This window comes from Eriocheir sinensis, chromosome 22 (assembly GCF_024679095.1).
Source record: "Eriocheir sinensis breed Jianghai 21 chromosome 22, ASM2467909v1, whole genome shotgun sequence".
Taxonomy (NCBI): Eukaryota; Metazoa; Arthropoda; class Malacostraca; order Decapoda; family Varunidae; genus Eriocheir; species Eriocheir sinensis.
In genome coordinates this window covers 13,240,432-13,256,104 of record NC_066530.1, presented here as the reverse complement: position 1 = coordinate 13,256,104, position 15,673 = coordinate 13,240,432, and the positions used below count along the sequence as shown (strand labels likewise).

The following is a 15,673-nucleotide window of genomic DNA, read 5'->3' as shown; positions in this document are numbered from 1 at the left end:
GACCGACAAGGGCCTTACTGTGGGAAACACACGTAGGAAGTCTTCCTTTACTTTTTCCCAATCCTGTCCACATCTAGTGATACAACCGAGGAGATGATCGCGCGCTGCTCCCAGGGCATATTGTTTGGCTAACTCAATCTTTCCGGTAGTGTCCCAATTTGCCTGTGTCCGGCTTTCAATATCCTCTATCCATTTCTTTGCTAGCTTATGGCATGGGAGGTTTGGTGCTTTGCTACTTTTTCTTCTCCACCACAAAATATAAGAGTCCCTGCACTCTACTAAAATCATTCAAGGTATGACGGCTAAGTAGCGTGACAAGATCATCATGGGCAAGGGTGATCGATTTTCCATCTTCTTTTTGGGGAGGGTTCTTGCCTTCGTCTGGCATTTTTTAACTCTAAAGTCTTATTCCCGTAATTCCAAGAATAACTGTCTTCTCCCTCGCTTTCGGATGTGGACATACACCAGTACAATACCAATATAAACCAATATAAATCGCAAGTTTCACCACAAGTTTCACCACATGTTTCACCACATGTTTCACCACATGTTTCACCACCCCACACCTGACACCAATGTTGTAACCCGCAATCCCGGGTCACACAGGGGAGACGACACACTGTTTGTACTAGTGACACTTGACTTAAAATTCTGGTACTTTAGGAGTATTTAAAGAAGTTCGTAAATGGGGTGATGAAACGGTGTCGCCTTTCTTATATGTATTTTATTCTACCTTAATACTACTTAATATTACAGAGGGTAAAAATATTGTTTAAACCAGCGACTGGCTTACTAGACTCAATGAGTCTTCAGGTTTTCTTTCACTATTGGTTACTGACGTTAACACTGGTATAATATTGAGTAAAAACTCACACAATAAAGTATCATAGAAATATAATCCTAAGTAAAACTAAGATAATAGAACACAATAGATATGTTAGATACGCTTTCCTCTATGGTACCACATTACTCCATACTCACAGTAGCAACGATGAATGTTCTACCCATGTTGTCTAGGGAAGGACAACTGAGTGTCCAGCCACGAACAGAGTGCTGGTTAATCTGAGGTCAAGCCTGGAGAAAATGCTTCTTATATAGGCATATATCGTCAGGCGTGTGAGTCATACATCAAACTCACACCGAGCTCATACAATAATCTACCTAACCGACATGCTTAATTCACGCGGTGACGCAGCTTTGTTTTCATATTTTGTTCCGCGGCTGATCGTTTTTAGGCCGCGGTGATTGTGTTTTGGCTTAGAGAGATAAGCGGGTGCGTTAATGGGCAATTACAATTGTGTATAGGTTGGTAAATGAACAGTGGGGACAATCATGTGTTGGAGTCCGTGTTGTGTTTTAGCGGTCGATACCGCTGTTGTCATCGGAAAATATTGCCGGTGAAGATGATGATGACACGAGTGGTGTCGCGGCTCGCGGGGCACCACATTTGACACTAAACAAATAATCAGAGAGAGAGAGAGAGAAATGTAAAAAAAACATATTGAACTCTCTCCCTGATAATGAATCCTACAGCTTTGCCTTTCCACTCTTCCACATTAGTTTGTCTGTCACATTTTTCTGTAATTTTTTTTCCTTCCCTTGTCACAGTTTCTCTACTTTCCCTCACTTTTTCTTTCTTTTTTTCTCATTTTACTCGTTACTTTTCTTCTATTTGTTTATATTCTCTACTTTTCTTCCTTCACCTACTTATATCTACTTTAATTTCCCTTTTACTCTCATTTATTTGTTATTTTATTTACTTATTATTTTACTCGCCTTTATTAATATTTTTCTTCACCTTCCTTAATTTCTCTCTTACTTTACTTTCGTTTCTTCTATTTTTCACTTTTCCTCAACTTTTTGGCCTTCTTCTTCTCTTAACTTCTCATATTATTTACTTTCTTTCCCCTTTGTTCATCTCCTTTCCTTTATTTCAGATTTCCTCTCCTCTATTAATATTTTTCTTCACTTCCTTTAATTTTTCTCTTACTTTACTTTCGTTTCTTCTATTCTTCACTTATTTTTGCTCAACTTTTTGTCCTTTTACTTCTCTTTACTTCTCATTTTCTTAACATTCTTTCCCCTTTCCCCATCTCCTTTCCTTTATTTCAGATTTTCTTTTATTTTCCTTTTATTTTCCTTTATTCTCGATCATCTTTTTGCCTGTCATTTCACTCCATTTCCTATATTTCTTACTCTCCCATACTTCCCTTTACATTTACTCTTTGTTAACTTCCTTTTAATTTCCCTTCTTTCCTTCCTTTTTTTATGTTCTTGACTTCCACACTCTGTCAAACCTATATCTGCCATTTCCTTTCATTCCTTATTTCTTCCATTCCTTCCTTCCTTCATTCCCATATTCTTTACTCTCTCTCCTTCACTTCCATCTAGCCATTCTTAGCTTTCCTTCCTCTACTCCTTACTTTCCTTTATATTTTATTTCCTTCACTTTCGATCACTTTCACTCACCATTTACCTGTTATTTCCCTTTCGCATACTCCTTACTACCCCCCCCCCCCTCCCTCACTTAACTTTTCTTCACATTTTCCTTTTTATTTTCCTCTGTTTATATCTTCTTCACTCTCACTCTTTCACACCTTTACCTGTCACTCTCACCATTCTCATACTCTTTACTCTCCCTCACTCACCTCCATGTAAACACTAACTTGCATACGTAATACATTTTTCTTGTGTCAGTAAACAAAACAAAGACTCCGGAACACCTGTATGCTTGTAAAATCGTGTATTCTTTTCTCTTCCTCGCCCTCAGGTAAGGCGGACGCGAGCCAGACGGAGAGGCAGGTAGAAACGCAGGTTGGTGTCAGCGGCAGCGTGAGAACCCGAGGCTACTCAGGTATGCTACTGACGTTTTATCTTCGTGAGGGGAAGGGGGAGAGGAGGAGGAGGAGAGGGAAGAGAAGAAGGGAAGGAGAAATAGGAGATAGAAAGAGGAGGGGGTAACGTTTTTTCTTCGTATAGAGGTAGGGGAGAGGAGGAGGAGAGGGCAGAGAAGAATGGAAGGAGAAAGTGGATATAGAAAGAGGAGGGGGATGATGTTTTTTCTTCGTATAAGGGAAGGGAAAAGAGAGGAAGAGTAGGTAGGAAGGAAGGGAGGGGAAGAGAGGGATGGATAAGTGAAAGGGAAGGGAGGTAGAGAGAGGGAGAAAGAAGAGACAAATAGGTAAAGAAGTGAAGGGGAAAAGGAGAGAAGGGGAAGGAGGGAGGAAAGGTAGATGAAGAAAAGAATGGACGAGGAAAGAGAAGAAGAAGAAAGAGATTGAAAGATGGGAAAGACAAAGGAGAAAGACTAAAGGAGGGGGGAGGATGAGAGGAGATGAAAGGGGGATAGAGGGAAGGAGAAAAAAAGGAGATGAGAAGATGTGAAGGAAGATGTGAAGAGCAGAGAAGAGAGTGATATTTTTAAAGGAAAAGGTAAAAAAAAGAGGGAAAGGGGAGGGAGAGGGAGAGGATGAAAGGGAGGTATGAGGAGAGAAAGAAAAGAGAGAGAAGAAATAGACGGAAGAGAGGGAACAGAAGAGATGGGAGGGATATTTGTAAGGGAAATGGGGAAAAAAGAGGAGAAGGGATGGAAGAGGGAGAGAATGAGAGGGTGGAATGACGGGAGAAGGGAAAGAGAGAGAAGAGAGATAGACGGAAGAGAGGGAACAGAAGAGATGGGAGGGATATTTGTAAGGGAAAAGGGAAAAAAAAGGAGGGGAAAGGGGTGGGAGAGGGAGAGGATGAGAGGGAGGAATGACGGGAGAAAGGAAAGAGAGAGAGAAGAAATAGACGGAAGAGAGGGAACAGAAGAGATGGGAGGGATATTTGTAAGGGAAAAGGGGAAAAAAAGAGGAGAAGGGATGGAAGAGGGAGAGAATGAGAGGGAGGAATGACGGGAGAAGGGAAAGAGAGAGAAGAGAAATAGACGGAAGAGAGGGAACAGAAGAGATGAGAGGGGAGGGAAGGAAGAGACGAAGGGAATGGAGAGAGAGGATTAGAGGGGAGAGAAGAAGTGGGAGGGGAGGAGAAGGAAGGGGAGGATATTTCTGACACTGATGTTTCTTATTTCGATCACGCAAAACTCAATGATTTCGGTCTGTCACGTTATTTCAGTCGCTCCGTTTACCTTCTTACCTTACACTTACCTATCATCTCTCCTTACCCTAACATACCACTCCCTACCCTTCCTTCCTTCCCTCTTTACCTTTCATTTGCCTTTCATATCTCTCCTTGCCCTAACATACCACTCCCTTCCCTTCCTTCCTTACCTTACACTTATCTATCATCTCTCCTTACCCTAACATACCACGCCCTACCCTTCCTTCCTTCCCTCTTTACCTTTCATTTGCCTTTCATATCTCTCCTTGCCCTAACATACCACTCCCTTCCCTTCCAGCCTTACCTTACACTTACCTATCATTTCTCCTTACCCCAACATACCACTCCCTGGCCTTCCTTTCTTACGTCTTTACCTTACATTTGCCTTTCATTTCTCTCCTTACCCTAACATACCACTCCCTTCCCTTCCATCCTTACCTTACACTTACCTATCATTTCTCCTTACCCTAACATACCACTCCCTACCCTCCCTTCCTTACCTCTTTACCCTACACTTACCTTTCATTTCTCTCCTTACCCTAACATACCACTCCCTACCCTTCCTTTCTTACCTCTTTACCCTACACTTACCTTTCATTTCTCTCCTTACCCTAACATACCACTCCCTACCCTTCCTTTCATACCTTCTTACCTTACATTTACCTATCATTTCTCCTTACCCTAACATACCACTCCCTACCCTTCCTTCCTTCCCTCTTTACCTTACATTTGCCTTTCATTTCCCTCCTTACCCCAACATACCACTCCCTACCCTTCCTTTCATACCTTCTTACCTTACATTTACCTATCATTTCTCCTTACCCCAACATACCACTCCCTACCCTTCCTTCCTTACCTCTTTACCCTACACTTACCTCTCATTTCTCTCCTTACCCTAACATACCAATCCCTACCCTTCCTTCCCTTCCCTCCCTTCCTTCCCTAACATTAAATTCTTACCTTAACATTTCAACTTCACATCCTTTCACTCTCATTTAATTTACCTCCTTACCCCAACACACTCTCCTTACCCTAACCTTTAAATCCTTACCCTAACATTTCAATCCTTACCCTAAAATTTCACCTCTTTCCTTAACATTTCAGTACTTACCTTAACACTTCTCAACTTACCTTTCACATTTCCTTACCTTAACATATCACTCCTTACCCTCCCTTCCTTCCCTAACCTTTACCTTCTTACCCTAATATTTCACTACTTACCTTAACATCAATTCCTTACCCAAAAAAGTTCACCTCTTACCTTAATACTGCACTTCTTACCTTTCCTTAACTCTATCCCTCCCTTCCCTAACGTTAAGATTCTTACCTTAACATATCACATCCTTACCCTAACATTCCCTTGCGTTCCCCTACCCATAATTTACCCTAACAATCCCCTGCGTTCCCTACCCATCACTTACCCAAACATCCCCTGCGCTCCCTATCCATAACTTACCCTAACATTCCCCTCCCTCCCCTACCCATAACTTACCCTAACATTCCCCTGCTTCCCCTACCCATCACTTACCCTAACATTCCCCTCCCTCCCTTCCCCATCACCTACCTTTGGGCGTGTCCTCGGAGACGGCGGCGGTGGTGGTGGCGGCGGGGAAGTACGGGGCGTTATCGTTGACGTCCTTAACGTTAACACGGACGTCGGTGTGTGCCTCCAGCTGCCCGTCCGTGGCCGTCACCCGCAGGCGCCACTGGGCTCGTCCGTGGGGGGGATCACGGTCCAGGGGCTGCGGGGGAGGGGAGGGAGGAGAGGTTAACTTGGGGGTGAGAGGGGAAAGATTGAAAAGAAAGAGACAGACAGACACACAGAGAGAGAGAGAGAACTTGACAAAATAGGCCAAAAGACAGAGAAAATGAACTCTGGATAAGAACAGAAGTATAGAGAGAGGCAGACAGAGAGACAGTGACAGAGACAGACAGGGACAGAGACAGACGAATAGAGACAGACAGGGACAGAGACAGACGAATAGAGACAGACAGGGACAGAGACAGACGAATAGAGACAGACAGGGACAGACAGAAGAATAGAGACAGACAGGGACAGAGACAGACGAATAGAGACAGACAGGGACAGAGACAGACGAATAGAGACAGACAGGGACAGACAGAAGAATAGAGACAGACAGGGACAGAGACAGACAGGGACAGAGACAGACAGGGGCAGAGACAGACGAATAGAGACAGACAGGGACAGAGACAGACAGGGACAGACAGACGAATAGAGACAGACAGGGACAGAGACAGACAGGGACAGACAGACGAATAGAGACAGACAGGGACAGAGACAGACGAATAGAGACAGACAGATAGAATGAACGAAGAAGAAACAAATAATAGGAACAGACAGACACAACGAGACAAAGACAGCAAGGCAAAGTGAATAAACAACAGCTGGATCACAGAGACAAGTAGACAGACAGACAATGCGACAGACAGAAAGACAGACAGAGGAACAGGAAGCAGAGAGGTAGCAGTAGTAATAGGAGGAGGAGGGGGGGGAGGAGGGGAGGTAGAAAGGGGGATAGGGGGAAGGGGGAACACAAGATGGATGAGAGGTGGGTGTCTTCGTTTTGCCGCTCATCCATCAGACACCCAACAATTATTATGCCAAAGAGAACACGCGAGTCACCCCTGTCACACCCATCCCTCACCCCGCCTTATCCTCCTCCTCTACCCCTGCCTTGTAAAAACCTTAGTCGCCCAAGAACACATATTGAGTGGTAGGCATTTCCAGTAGTAGTTTTATGACCCTGGTAGTAGCGTGACCCTTCTTATGTACCGTGAACCTCAAGGAACACTCATTTAGACCCGACTGACCACCTCTGTGACCTTTGGAGATAGCTGACCCTTCTGTACCGTGAACCTCAAGGAACACTCATTAAGAACCCGACTGACCCCCTCTTTGACCTTTAGAGATAGCTGACCCTTCTTCTGTACCGTGAACCTCAAGAAACACTCATTTAGAACCCGACTGACCCCCTCTTTGACCTTTAGAGATAGCTGACCCTTCTTCTGTACCGTGAACCTCAAGAAACACTCATTTAGAACCCGTCTGACCCCCTCTGTGACCTTTAGAGATAGCTGACCCTTCTTCTGTACCGTGAACCTCAAGAAACACTCATTTAGAACCCGTCTGACCCCCTCTGTGACCTTTAGAGATAGCTGACCCTTCTTCTGTACCGTGAACCTCAAGAAACACTCATTTAGACCCCGCCTGACCCCCTCTGTGACCTTTAGAGATAGCTGACCCTTCTTCTGTACCGTGAACCTCAAGAAACACTCATTTAGAACCCACCTGACCCCCTCTGTGACCTTTAGAGATAGCTGACCCTTCTTCTGTACCGTGAACCTCAAGAAACACTCATTTAGGCCCGACTGACCCCCTCTGTGACCTTTAGAGATAGCTGACCCTTCTTCTGTACCGTGAACCTCAAGAAACACTCATTTAGGCCCGACTGACCCCCTCTGTGACCTTTAGAGATAGCTGACCCTTCTTCTGTACCGTGAACCTCAAGAAACACTCATTTAGGCCCGACTGACCACCTCTGTGACCTTTAGAGATAGCTGACCCTTCTTCTGTACCGTGAACCTCAAGAAACACTCATTTAGGCCCGACTGACCACCTCTGTGACCTTTGGAGATAGCTGACCCTTCTTCTGTACCGTGAACCTCAAGAAACACTCATTTAGGCCCGACTGACCACCTCTGTGACCTTTAGAGATAGCTGACCCTTCTTCTGTACCGTGAACCTCAAGAAACACTCATTTAGGCCCGACTGACCACCTCTGTGACCTTTGGAGATAGCTGACCCTTCTTCTGTACCGTGAACCTCAAGAAACACTCATTAAGAACCCGACTGACCCCATCTGTGACCTTTAGAGATAGCTGACCCTTCTTCTGTACCGTGAACCTCAAGAAACACTCATTTAGAACCCGCCTGACCTCCTCTGTGACCTTTAGAGATAGCTGACCCTTCTTCTGTACCGTGAACCTCAAGAAACACTCATTTAGAACCCGCCTGACCCCCTCTGTGACCTTTAGAGATAGCTGACCCTTCTTCTGTACCGTGAACCTCAAGGAACACTCATTAAGAACCCGACTGACCCCCCCTTTGACCTTTAAAAATAGCTGATGTGAGAAACGAAAGTGTCTTATAATACCGAGCTATATCAAACTCTTCGAAGGCTTAGTCCATCAACTTCAAAAGGCTCTCGCAGGTGTTGGTGTTTCCATGGGTTGCTTTCTGACTCTGACGGTAGTTTTGCAAGGCTTCCGCGCTCTGAACGGGAAAAACACGTATGCTAGCCCGAAGTATTGAAAAACGTTCTAAGAAGAGCTCCGAACGTTTGATACTTGGAATAGGAATGTAAGTTGGTTCATAATCCCCGGCCCCTCTTCCAAGGCTACGGTGACTGGTTGGTTGGATGAAAGGAGCTTGGAGTTAGGAATCAGTGTTGCTATAGAAGGAAGAGGAGAAGCTTCTGTGCCAATTTGTGTGTGGTGATTATAATGCTATTTATAACGTTTCCTTTTGTGTTGAGGACGATGTAAAGGAGAGGAAAAGAAGAAAAGGGAAGAAAGAGGTATATGAAAGAAGAGGAGGAAAAAGTGCATGAAGAGAGGAGAGAAAAAGAGAAAAAAGAATGTGTGAAGGAGGAATAAGATATGTAAAAGAAAAGAACAAAACATATGAAAACAAAGAAGAAAAAGGTATCCAGCAAAGGTAAAAGTAAAAGGTATATAGAAATGAAGAAAAAAAGGTGTGTGAAGAAGGAGGAAAATGTATATAAAAGAGAAAAAGAAGAAAAAAGTATGAAAAAAGAAGAAAAGTTATATACAGGAGAGAAAAAAAAAATATATATATATATATATATATATATATATATATATATATATATATATATATATATATATATATATATCTATATATATATTGAAGAGAAGAAAAATTATGTAAAGATATGTAAAAGAAAAAAAAAGGTTTGAAAATTAAGAAAAAAAGTTTATATAGAAGAAAAGAAAAAAAATATGTAAATGAAGAAGAAGAAGAAGAAGAAGAAGAAGAAAATGAAAGAGAAGAATAAGAAAAGGAAAAAGAAAAGGAAAAAGAAAAGGTAAAAGAAAAAGAATAAGGAAAAGAAAAAGAAAAAAGAAAAAAAGGAAAAGGAAAAGAAAAAGAAAAAGAAGGAGGATGAGGAGGACGATAAGGATGAGGTACACGAAGAGGTAAATGAGATGAAAATTAAGCAAGGTATCGTCGTTATTACTTCCCCCCTTGAAAAGCAATTAATTAAGCTGTTTATATTCTTCTCCTGTTGCACCTCACTTAAGAAGATGAAGAGGAGGAAGAGGAGAAGAAAGAAGGAGAAAAAGGACGATGAAGAAGACGAGGAGGAAGGAAAACAATAATAATAAACAAAGAAGATAAAGATGAAGAAGAGGAGTTGGAGAGAGAAAAAGGACGAAGGAGATGAAGAGGAAGAAGGAAAAATAATTATACTAAACAAGACAGACGATGAAGAAGAAGAAGAGAAGGAGGAGGAGGAGAGAAAAAAAGACGATGAAGAAGACGAGGAAGAAGGAAAAACAATGAAAATAAACAAGACAGACAAAGAAGAAGAAGAAGAAGAAGAAGAAGAAGAAGAAGAAGAAGAATAGAGCGAAAAACAAGCAGACAATCACAAACAAACAAAACAAAAAAAGAAAGTCGCAAAAAAACGAAAGAAAAATAAGCCTAAGTTAAAGACAGCGAAGAAAAGAACAGTAGAACATGAATAAGGAAAAGAAGAGACTGAATTAGCAAACAAAACAGACGATTGATAGACAGACCATTGAAGAAGCTCCCTGACAAGCAAGATAAACGTGTACATCCCATCCCCTTCCTCGACTCTCCCTCACATCCCATACCCTTCCTCAACTCTCCCCTCACATCCCATACCCTTCCTCAACTCTCCCCTCACATCCCATACCCTTCCCTTGCATCCCATTCTTAAACAACCTACCCCCGTTCCTTCTCTTGCCTCTCCCGTCATTCCTCAACACTCCCCTCACATCCCTCCCCCTTTCTCTCCATCCCCTTCTTCCACAAGCTACCCCCTTCTTTCCCATCCCCTTCTTTCTCTTGCCTCTCCCCTCCTTCCTCAACACTCCCATCACAGCCCATACCCTCTTCCTCCGTATCCCCTTCTTCCACAACCTCCCCCCTTCCTTCCTCAACACTCCCATCACTATCCACCCTCTTCCTCCGTATCCCCTTCTTCTACAACGCACCCCTTCCTTCCCATCCCTTTCCTCCCTTCCTCCCATCCCCTTCCTTCCTCAACATTCCCCTCAACCCCACCCTTTCCTCCCTATCCCCTCACATCTCACCCCATCCTTTTCCTCCCCTTCCTTCCTTATCCAGTTTCCTCCCATTCCCTTCCTCTCCCACCCCCCTTCCTTCCTACTCTTTCTTTCCTTTCTATCTCACTTTTCCTTCTTCAACCCTCTCATCACAACCTACCCCATTCCTCCTCAAGCATCCCCCTTCCCTTCCCCTTCCCCCTTCCTCCTCATCCCTCCCCCTTCCCTCCCCCTCCCCCCTTCCCCCCTTACGCACCCTCAGTAGCCGGATAGCCCCCGTCAGAGGGTCAATGGCGAAGGCTGAGTCCTCCCCGTCCTCACCGTCCACGCCGTCCCCAGACAGGCTGTACGTGAGCTGCCCGAAGTCGCCGGCGTCTGCGTCCGTCGCCGTCACTTGCTGCACGGAGGAGAAAGAGAGTTGGGTAGTTTCAAGACCTTATAGACGGGATTGGATACCTTTTAGGACTGCAGAGAGGGGATAGGGCACGTTTTAGGACTGTATAGAGAGAAATGGATTCTTTGCATCTGTCGCCGTCACGCTGCACGGAGGAGGGAGAGAGTTGGGTAGTTTTCAAGGCCTCATAGATGGGATTGGATGCCTTTTATGACCGTAATGAGGGGATTGGATACCTTTTAGGGCTATATAGAGAGAAATGGATACTTTTTTAGGCGTTTGGATCCTTGCTGCACGGAGGAGAAAGAGAGTTGGGTAGTTTTCAAGACCTTATAGACGGGATTGAATACCTTTTAGGACCGTAGAGAGGGGATAGGGTACGTTTTAGGGCTGTAAAGAGAGAAATGGATACTTTTTTAGGAGTCTGCATCCCTCGTCGTCACTTGCTGCACGGGAGAGAGAGGATTGGATACTTTTAAGAGTCTATTGAGAGGATCGAGTACTTTTTCAAGAGCCTCAGATTCTTTGTAAGAGGATTCGAAGAGAGGAGAAAGGGTTTTAGTGTCTTGGAAAGTTTTTTTGTATGTAGAAAAGTTAGTCTTTATAAAAGGTCATTAAGAGGCATTAGACGGAAAGGTGAATAGAAAAAGAGTTTATTTACCTATTGTTACTGTTTTTGCATATCATCTATCACCTTCACCTTACCTGTGTTCCTTAATTAAGACAGACAGGTGAACAAACAGGGAAACATAAATAAAGAAAACTCATAAGGAACAAAATATGAACCAATATAAGACTGTAAAATGAAGAGAGAAAAAGTTTTAGATATCAAATATCATACCTCACCTTCACCTTACCTGTGTTCTTAATTAAGACAAACAGGTGAACAAACAGGGAAACATAAATGAAGAAAACTCGTAAGTAACAAAAGATGAACCAATATAAGACTGTAAAATGAAGAGGGAAAAGGTTTAAGATATTAATTGCCTCACCTGGAAGCGGTTAACTCTAAACTAATTAACGGGAACAGGTAAAAAAAACGAACAGGTGTAAAAATATTAAGTTCTCGCTCCCTCGCCGTCATTAAATTCTCTCTCTCTCTCTCTCTCTCTCTCTCTCTCTCTCTCTCTCTCTCTCTCTCTCTCTCTCTCTCTCTCTCTCTCTCTCTCTCTCTCTCTCTCTCTCTCTCTCTCTCTCTCTCTCTCTTTTCCCTTTCCTTTCGTCTCCTCCTATCCTCTTTTCCTTTCCCTCCCTTCCCAACCCCTCTCTCTATCGCTATCTATCTATCTATCTATCTATCTATCTCTCGCTCCCTCACCGTTAGTATCGTCTTGGGCAGGTGTCGGTCGTCCTCCTCAGTGATCTGCGTCTCGTGGAGGGTCGTGGGGAAGACGGGCGCGTGGTCGTTCAAGTCCTCTACCCTCACGACGACCCGCGCCTGGCTGCTTTCCTCCCCTGCTCTCGCTTCCACCACCAGCTCGTACTGCAGGAGGAGGAGGAGGAGGAGGAGGAGGAAGGGGAGGGGAAATCGTATTAGTGGGAGTATTGTTGGGGTATAAGGAAAAGAAGAAAGAAGAAAGAAAGAAAGAAAAGGAGAGAATGAGAGAAAGAAAGGAAAAGAAGGAGGAGAAGGAGGAGGAGGAGGAGGAGGAGGAATCGTATTAGTGGGTGTATTGTTGGTCGTGTTGGGAGTTGGGGTATAAGAAAAAGAAGAAAGAAGAAAGAAAGAAAGAAAGAAAAGGAAAGAAGGAGAGAAAGAAAGGAAAAAAAGGAAAAGAAGGAGGAGGAGGAGGAATAGAAGTCGTGGTAATGGGGATGATGGTACACGGAATAGGAGGAAAAGAAAAAGAAGAAGAAGAAGAAGAGGAAGAAGAAGAACAAGAAGAAGAGTGATCGTGAGTGTGATGGTGTAAGGGGAAGAAAATGAAGACAAAGAAAAAAAAGAAAAAAAAAAGAAAAAAAGAAAGTAAAACAAAAATGAAGAAAAAGAAGAAGGAAAAGCAGAGGGAGGCAAGGAAGTTGTAGTGGTTTTAGTGGTAAAGAGAGAAGAAGAAGGAGGAGGAAGAGGAGGAGGAGGAGGAGGAGGAGGATTAGTATTTCAGCCGTCATGAAAATGTTGAGAGAAGGAAAGAAATATGAGAAGAATGAAAAGAAGAAACAAAGGCGAGGAAATGAAGAGGAAGAGGAAGATTTAAGACTGAAAGAGGAGAAGAGGAGGAGGAAAAGGAGGAGGAGGAGTTGCAAGACGAAGTAAAATGAAAAAAAGGAGAAACTACAAAAGGGAGAGCAGAGAAAAATGAAACTTGTGATGAGAAAGTTGAGAAGCAAAATAAGACGAAGAGAGAGAGAAGAGAATAGAGGAGAAAGGAAAAGAAAAATAAAGAAAATAAATGAAAGGAAACGAAAAGAAAAGAAAAAAAGAGGAGAAAGAAACAAAATAAATGAAGAAAGGAGAAGAAAGTAGAATAATAGAAAGGGGAAGAAAATAAAAGAAAAGGAAAGAAGAGAAGAGAAAAGAAAAAAGGAAAAGAAGAAAAGACGTAAGAAAAGAGAAGAAAAACTATCCCTTCTCTCTTTCTTTAATAATTTCCTCTTCTTTTTTTTAACATTATTTGACTATTTACCTTCTTTTAACACACACACACACACACACACACACACACACACACACACACACACACACACACACACACACACACACACACACACACACACACAGGACACCTCTCCCGTATTTGATCTTGCTTTCGGCCAACTCTTTTGTTTCTTTTTTAGGAGCAGCGAGTAGCGGGCTTTTTTTTTATTATTATTGTTTTCTTTTTTTGTGTGCCCTTGAGCTGCCTCCTTTGTTGTAAAAACACACACACACACACACACACACACACACACACACACACACACACACACACACACACACACACACACACACACACACACACACTGATGGCTGTCGTCGTCTTCAGTTCCCTCACAACTCGACACAGGAAGCAGAATTTTTCATGCATTCCGATCCCTTTTCCGCGCCAAACGAACGACAGACTGCCAATATTATGTGACCGGATCCTGCTTCTACCCCCTCCCCCTCCCCCTGTGTCTGTCTCTATCTCCCTCTCTTTCTCTCTCTTTCTCTGTCTCCATCTATCTTTTCTGTAGCATCTGTGTCTCATTTCATAGTTTCCGAGTATATATTTTTTTCTTTTACTGTGGTTTCTTGTCTTCCTTCTTCTATCTCTATCTCCCTCCTTTCTTCCCTTTCTCCTCTTATTCTCTGTCTATCTATATGTCTTTTTTTCAGCATCTTTTATTTCAAGTGTTCGAGTTTTATTTTTTTATTATGGTTCGTTTTCTCCTTCTTCACATCTTTCTCTCCCTTCTCCCTCTATTCTCTCACTCCTCTCTTTCGCTTTCTATCTCTATCCATCTTTTTCTTTCCAGTATCTGTCTGTCATTTCATAGTTTCCCAGTTTTATTTTATTTTTTTGATTTTTCCAGTTTCTTCCTTTTTTTCAATCTTTTTCCTTCCTTTCTTCCCTTCTTGGTCTCTTTTCCTTTGTCTATCTTTTTCTCTCTTTGTAGCATGTGTTTTTCATTTCGTAGTTTCCCAGTTTGATTTTGAATTTTCTTTTTTTACCCGTTTTTTTCCTTTTTTTCATTCTCTTTCTCCTTCCTTTCTTCCCTTCCTGCTCTCTCTTTCTCTCTGTCTCTGTCTATCTTTTTCTGTCTTTGTTGCATCTGTGTTTCATTTCATATTTTCCCAGTTGCATTTTTATTTATATTTTTTTTTCTCCAATTTCTTCCTTTTTTCAATCTCTTTCTCCTTCCTTTCTTTTCCTGCTCTCTTTCTTTCTGTCTCTATCTATCTATCTATCTTTCTATCTTTTTCCTTCTTTGCAGCATCCGTCGTTAATCTCTGAGTTTCCGTGATTTATTTTTTTTATTTTCCTGTTTACCTTTCTTCTTTTTTCCACCTCTTTCTCCTTCCTTTCTTCCCTTCCTGCTGTATTTCTCTCTGTCTTTATTTACCTATCTTTCTCTTTCTTTGCAGCATCCTTCGTTCATCTCTGAGTTTCCGTGATTAGTTTTTTATTTTCCTCTTTCAATTTCTTCCTTTTTTCCACCTCCTTCTCCTTCCTTTCTTCCCTTTCCTCTTTCTTTCTCACTGTCTTCTTTTTTTTCTCTTCGCTATCTCTCTTTCGTTTCAGAATCACCAAGCTCCATTATTTATTTTCTTGTTTCCCTTCATTTTTTCCACCTCCTTCTCCTTTCTTTCTTCCCTCTTTCCTTTTTCTTTCTCACTCTGTCTTCTTTTTTCTCTCTTCACCAACTCTCTTTCATTTCATTGTTTCCGAGATGCATTTGTATTTTACGTTCTGTTTTTCCTTTTTCTCCTTCTTTTCCATCTCTCTCTCTCTCTCTCTCTCTCTCTCTCTCTCTCTCTCTCTCTCTCTCTCTCTCTCTCTCTCTCTCTCTCTCTCTCTCTCTCTCTCTCTCTCCCTTCTTCCTCCCTTCCTTCTTTTCTCTTTTTCTCTCTTTCTCTACAGTACCAGTATTTAATTTTGTAGTTGCCGAGTTTTATTTTATTTTACTTCATTGTTTTCTTTTTCCTCCTTTTCTAAATCATTCTCTCCCTTCTTTATTCCCTCTCTTTTTTTTTTATCTTTCTATCTTTCCCTTCAGTATTTTTTTTCATTTTAGTTACCGAGTTCAATTTTTTTTACTTTCCTCTTACCATTTCTTCCTTTTTTCCCTCTTCTTCCTTCTTCCTTTCTTCCTTAATTCCTCTATCTTTATCCGTCTATCTTCTTTTCTCTCTTCACCACCTGT

The 15,673-nt window shown here is 42.4% G+C and overlaps 1 protein-coding gene across 6 annotated transcripts in view; it reads right to left on the bottom strand.

Moving 5' to 3' along the window:
- LOC127002088 (putative neural-cadherin 2) overlaps positions 1–15,673 on the bottom strand; it is a 267,960-nt gene that overhangs the window by 48,219 nt on the left and 204,068 nt on the right. For all 6 annotated transcript variants that reach the window (XM_050867541.1, XM_050867544.1, XM_050867545.1 and 3 more), the window contains exons 5-7: positions 12,168–12,332; positions 10,712–10,852; positions 5,663–5,840 (exon numbers count right to left, since the gene is read on the bottom strand). In XM_050867541.1, the coding sequence (XP_050723498.1) occupies positions 5,663–5,840; positions 10,712–10,852; positions 12,168–12,332 (484 nt within the window). The remainder of the gene's footprint in view (positions 1–5,662; positions 5,841–10,711; positions 10,853–12,167; positions 12,333–15,673) is intronic.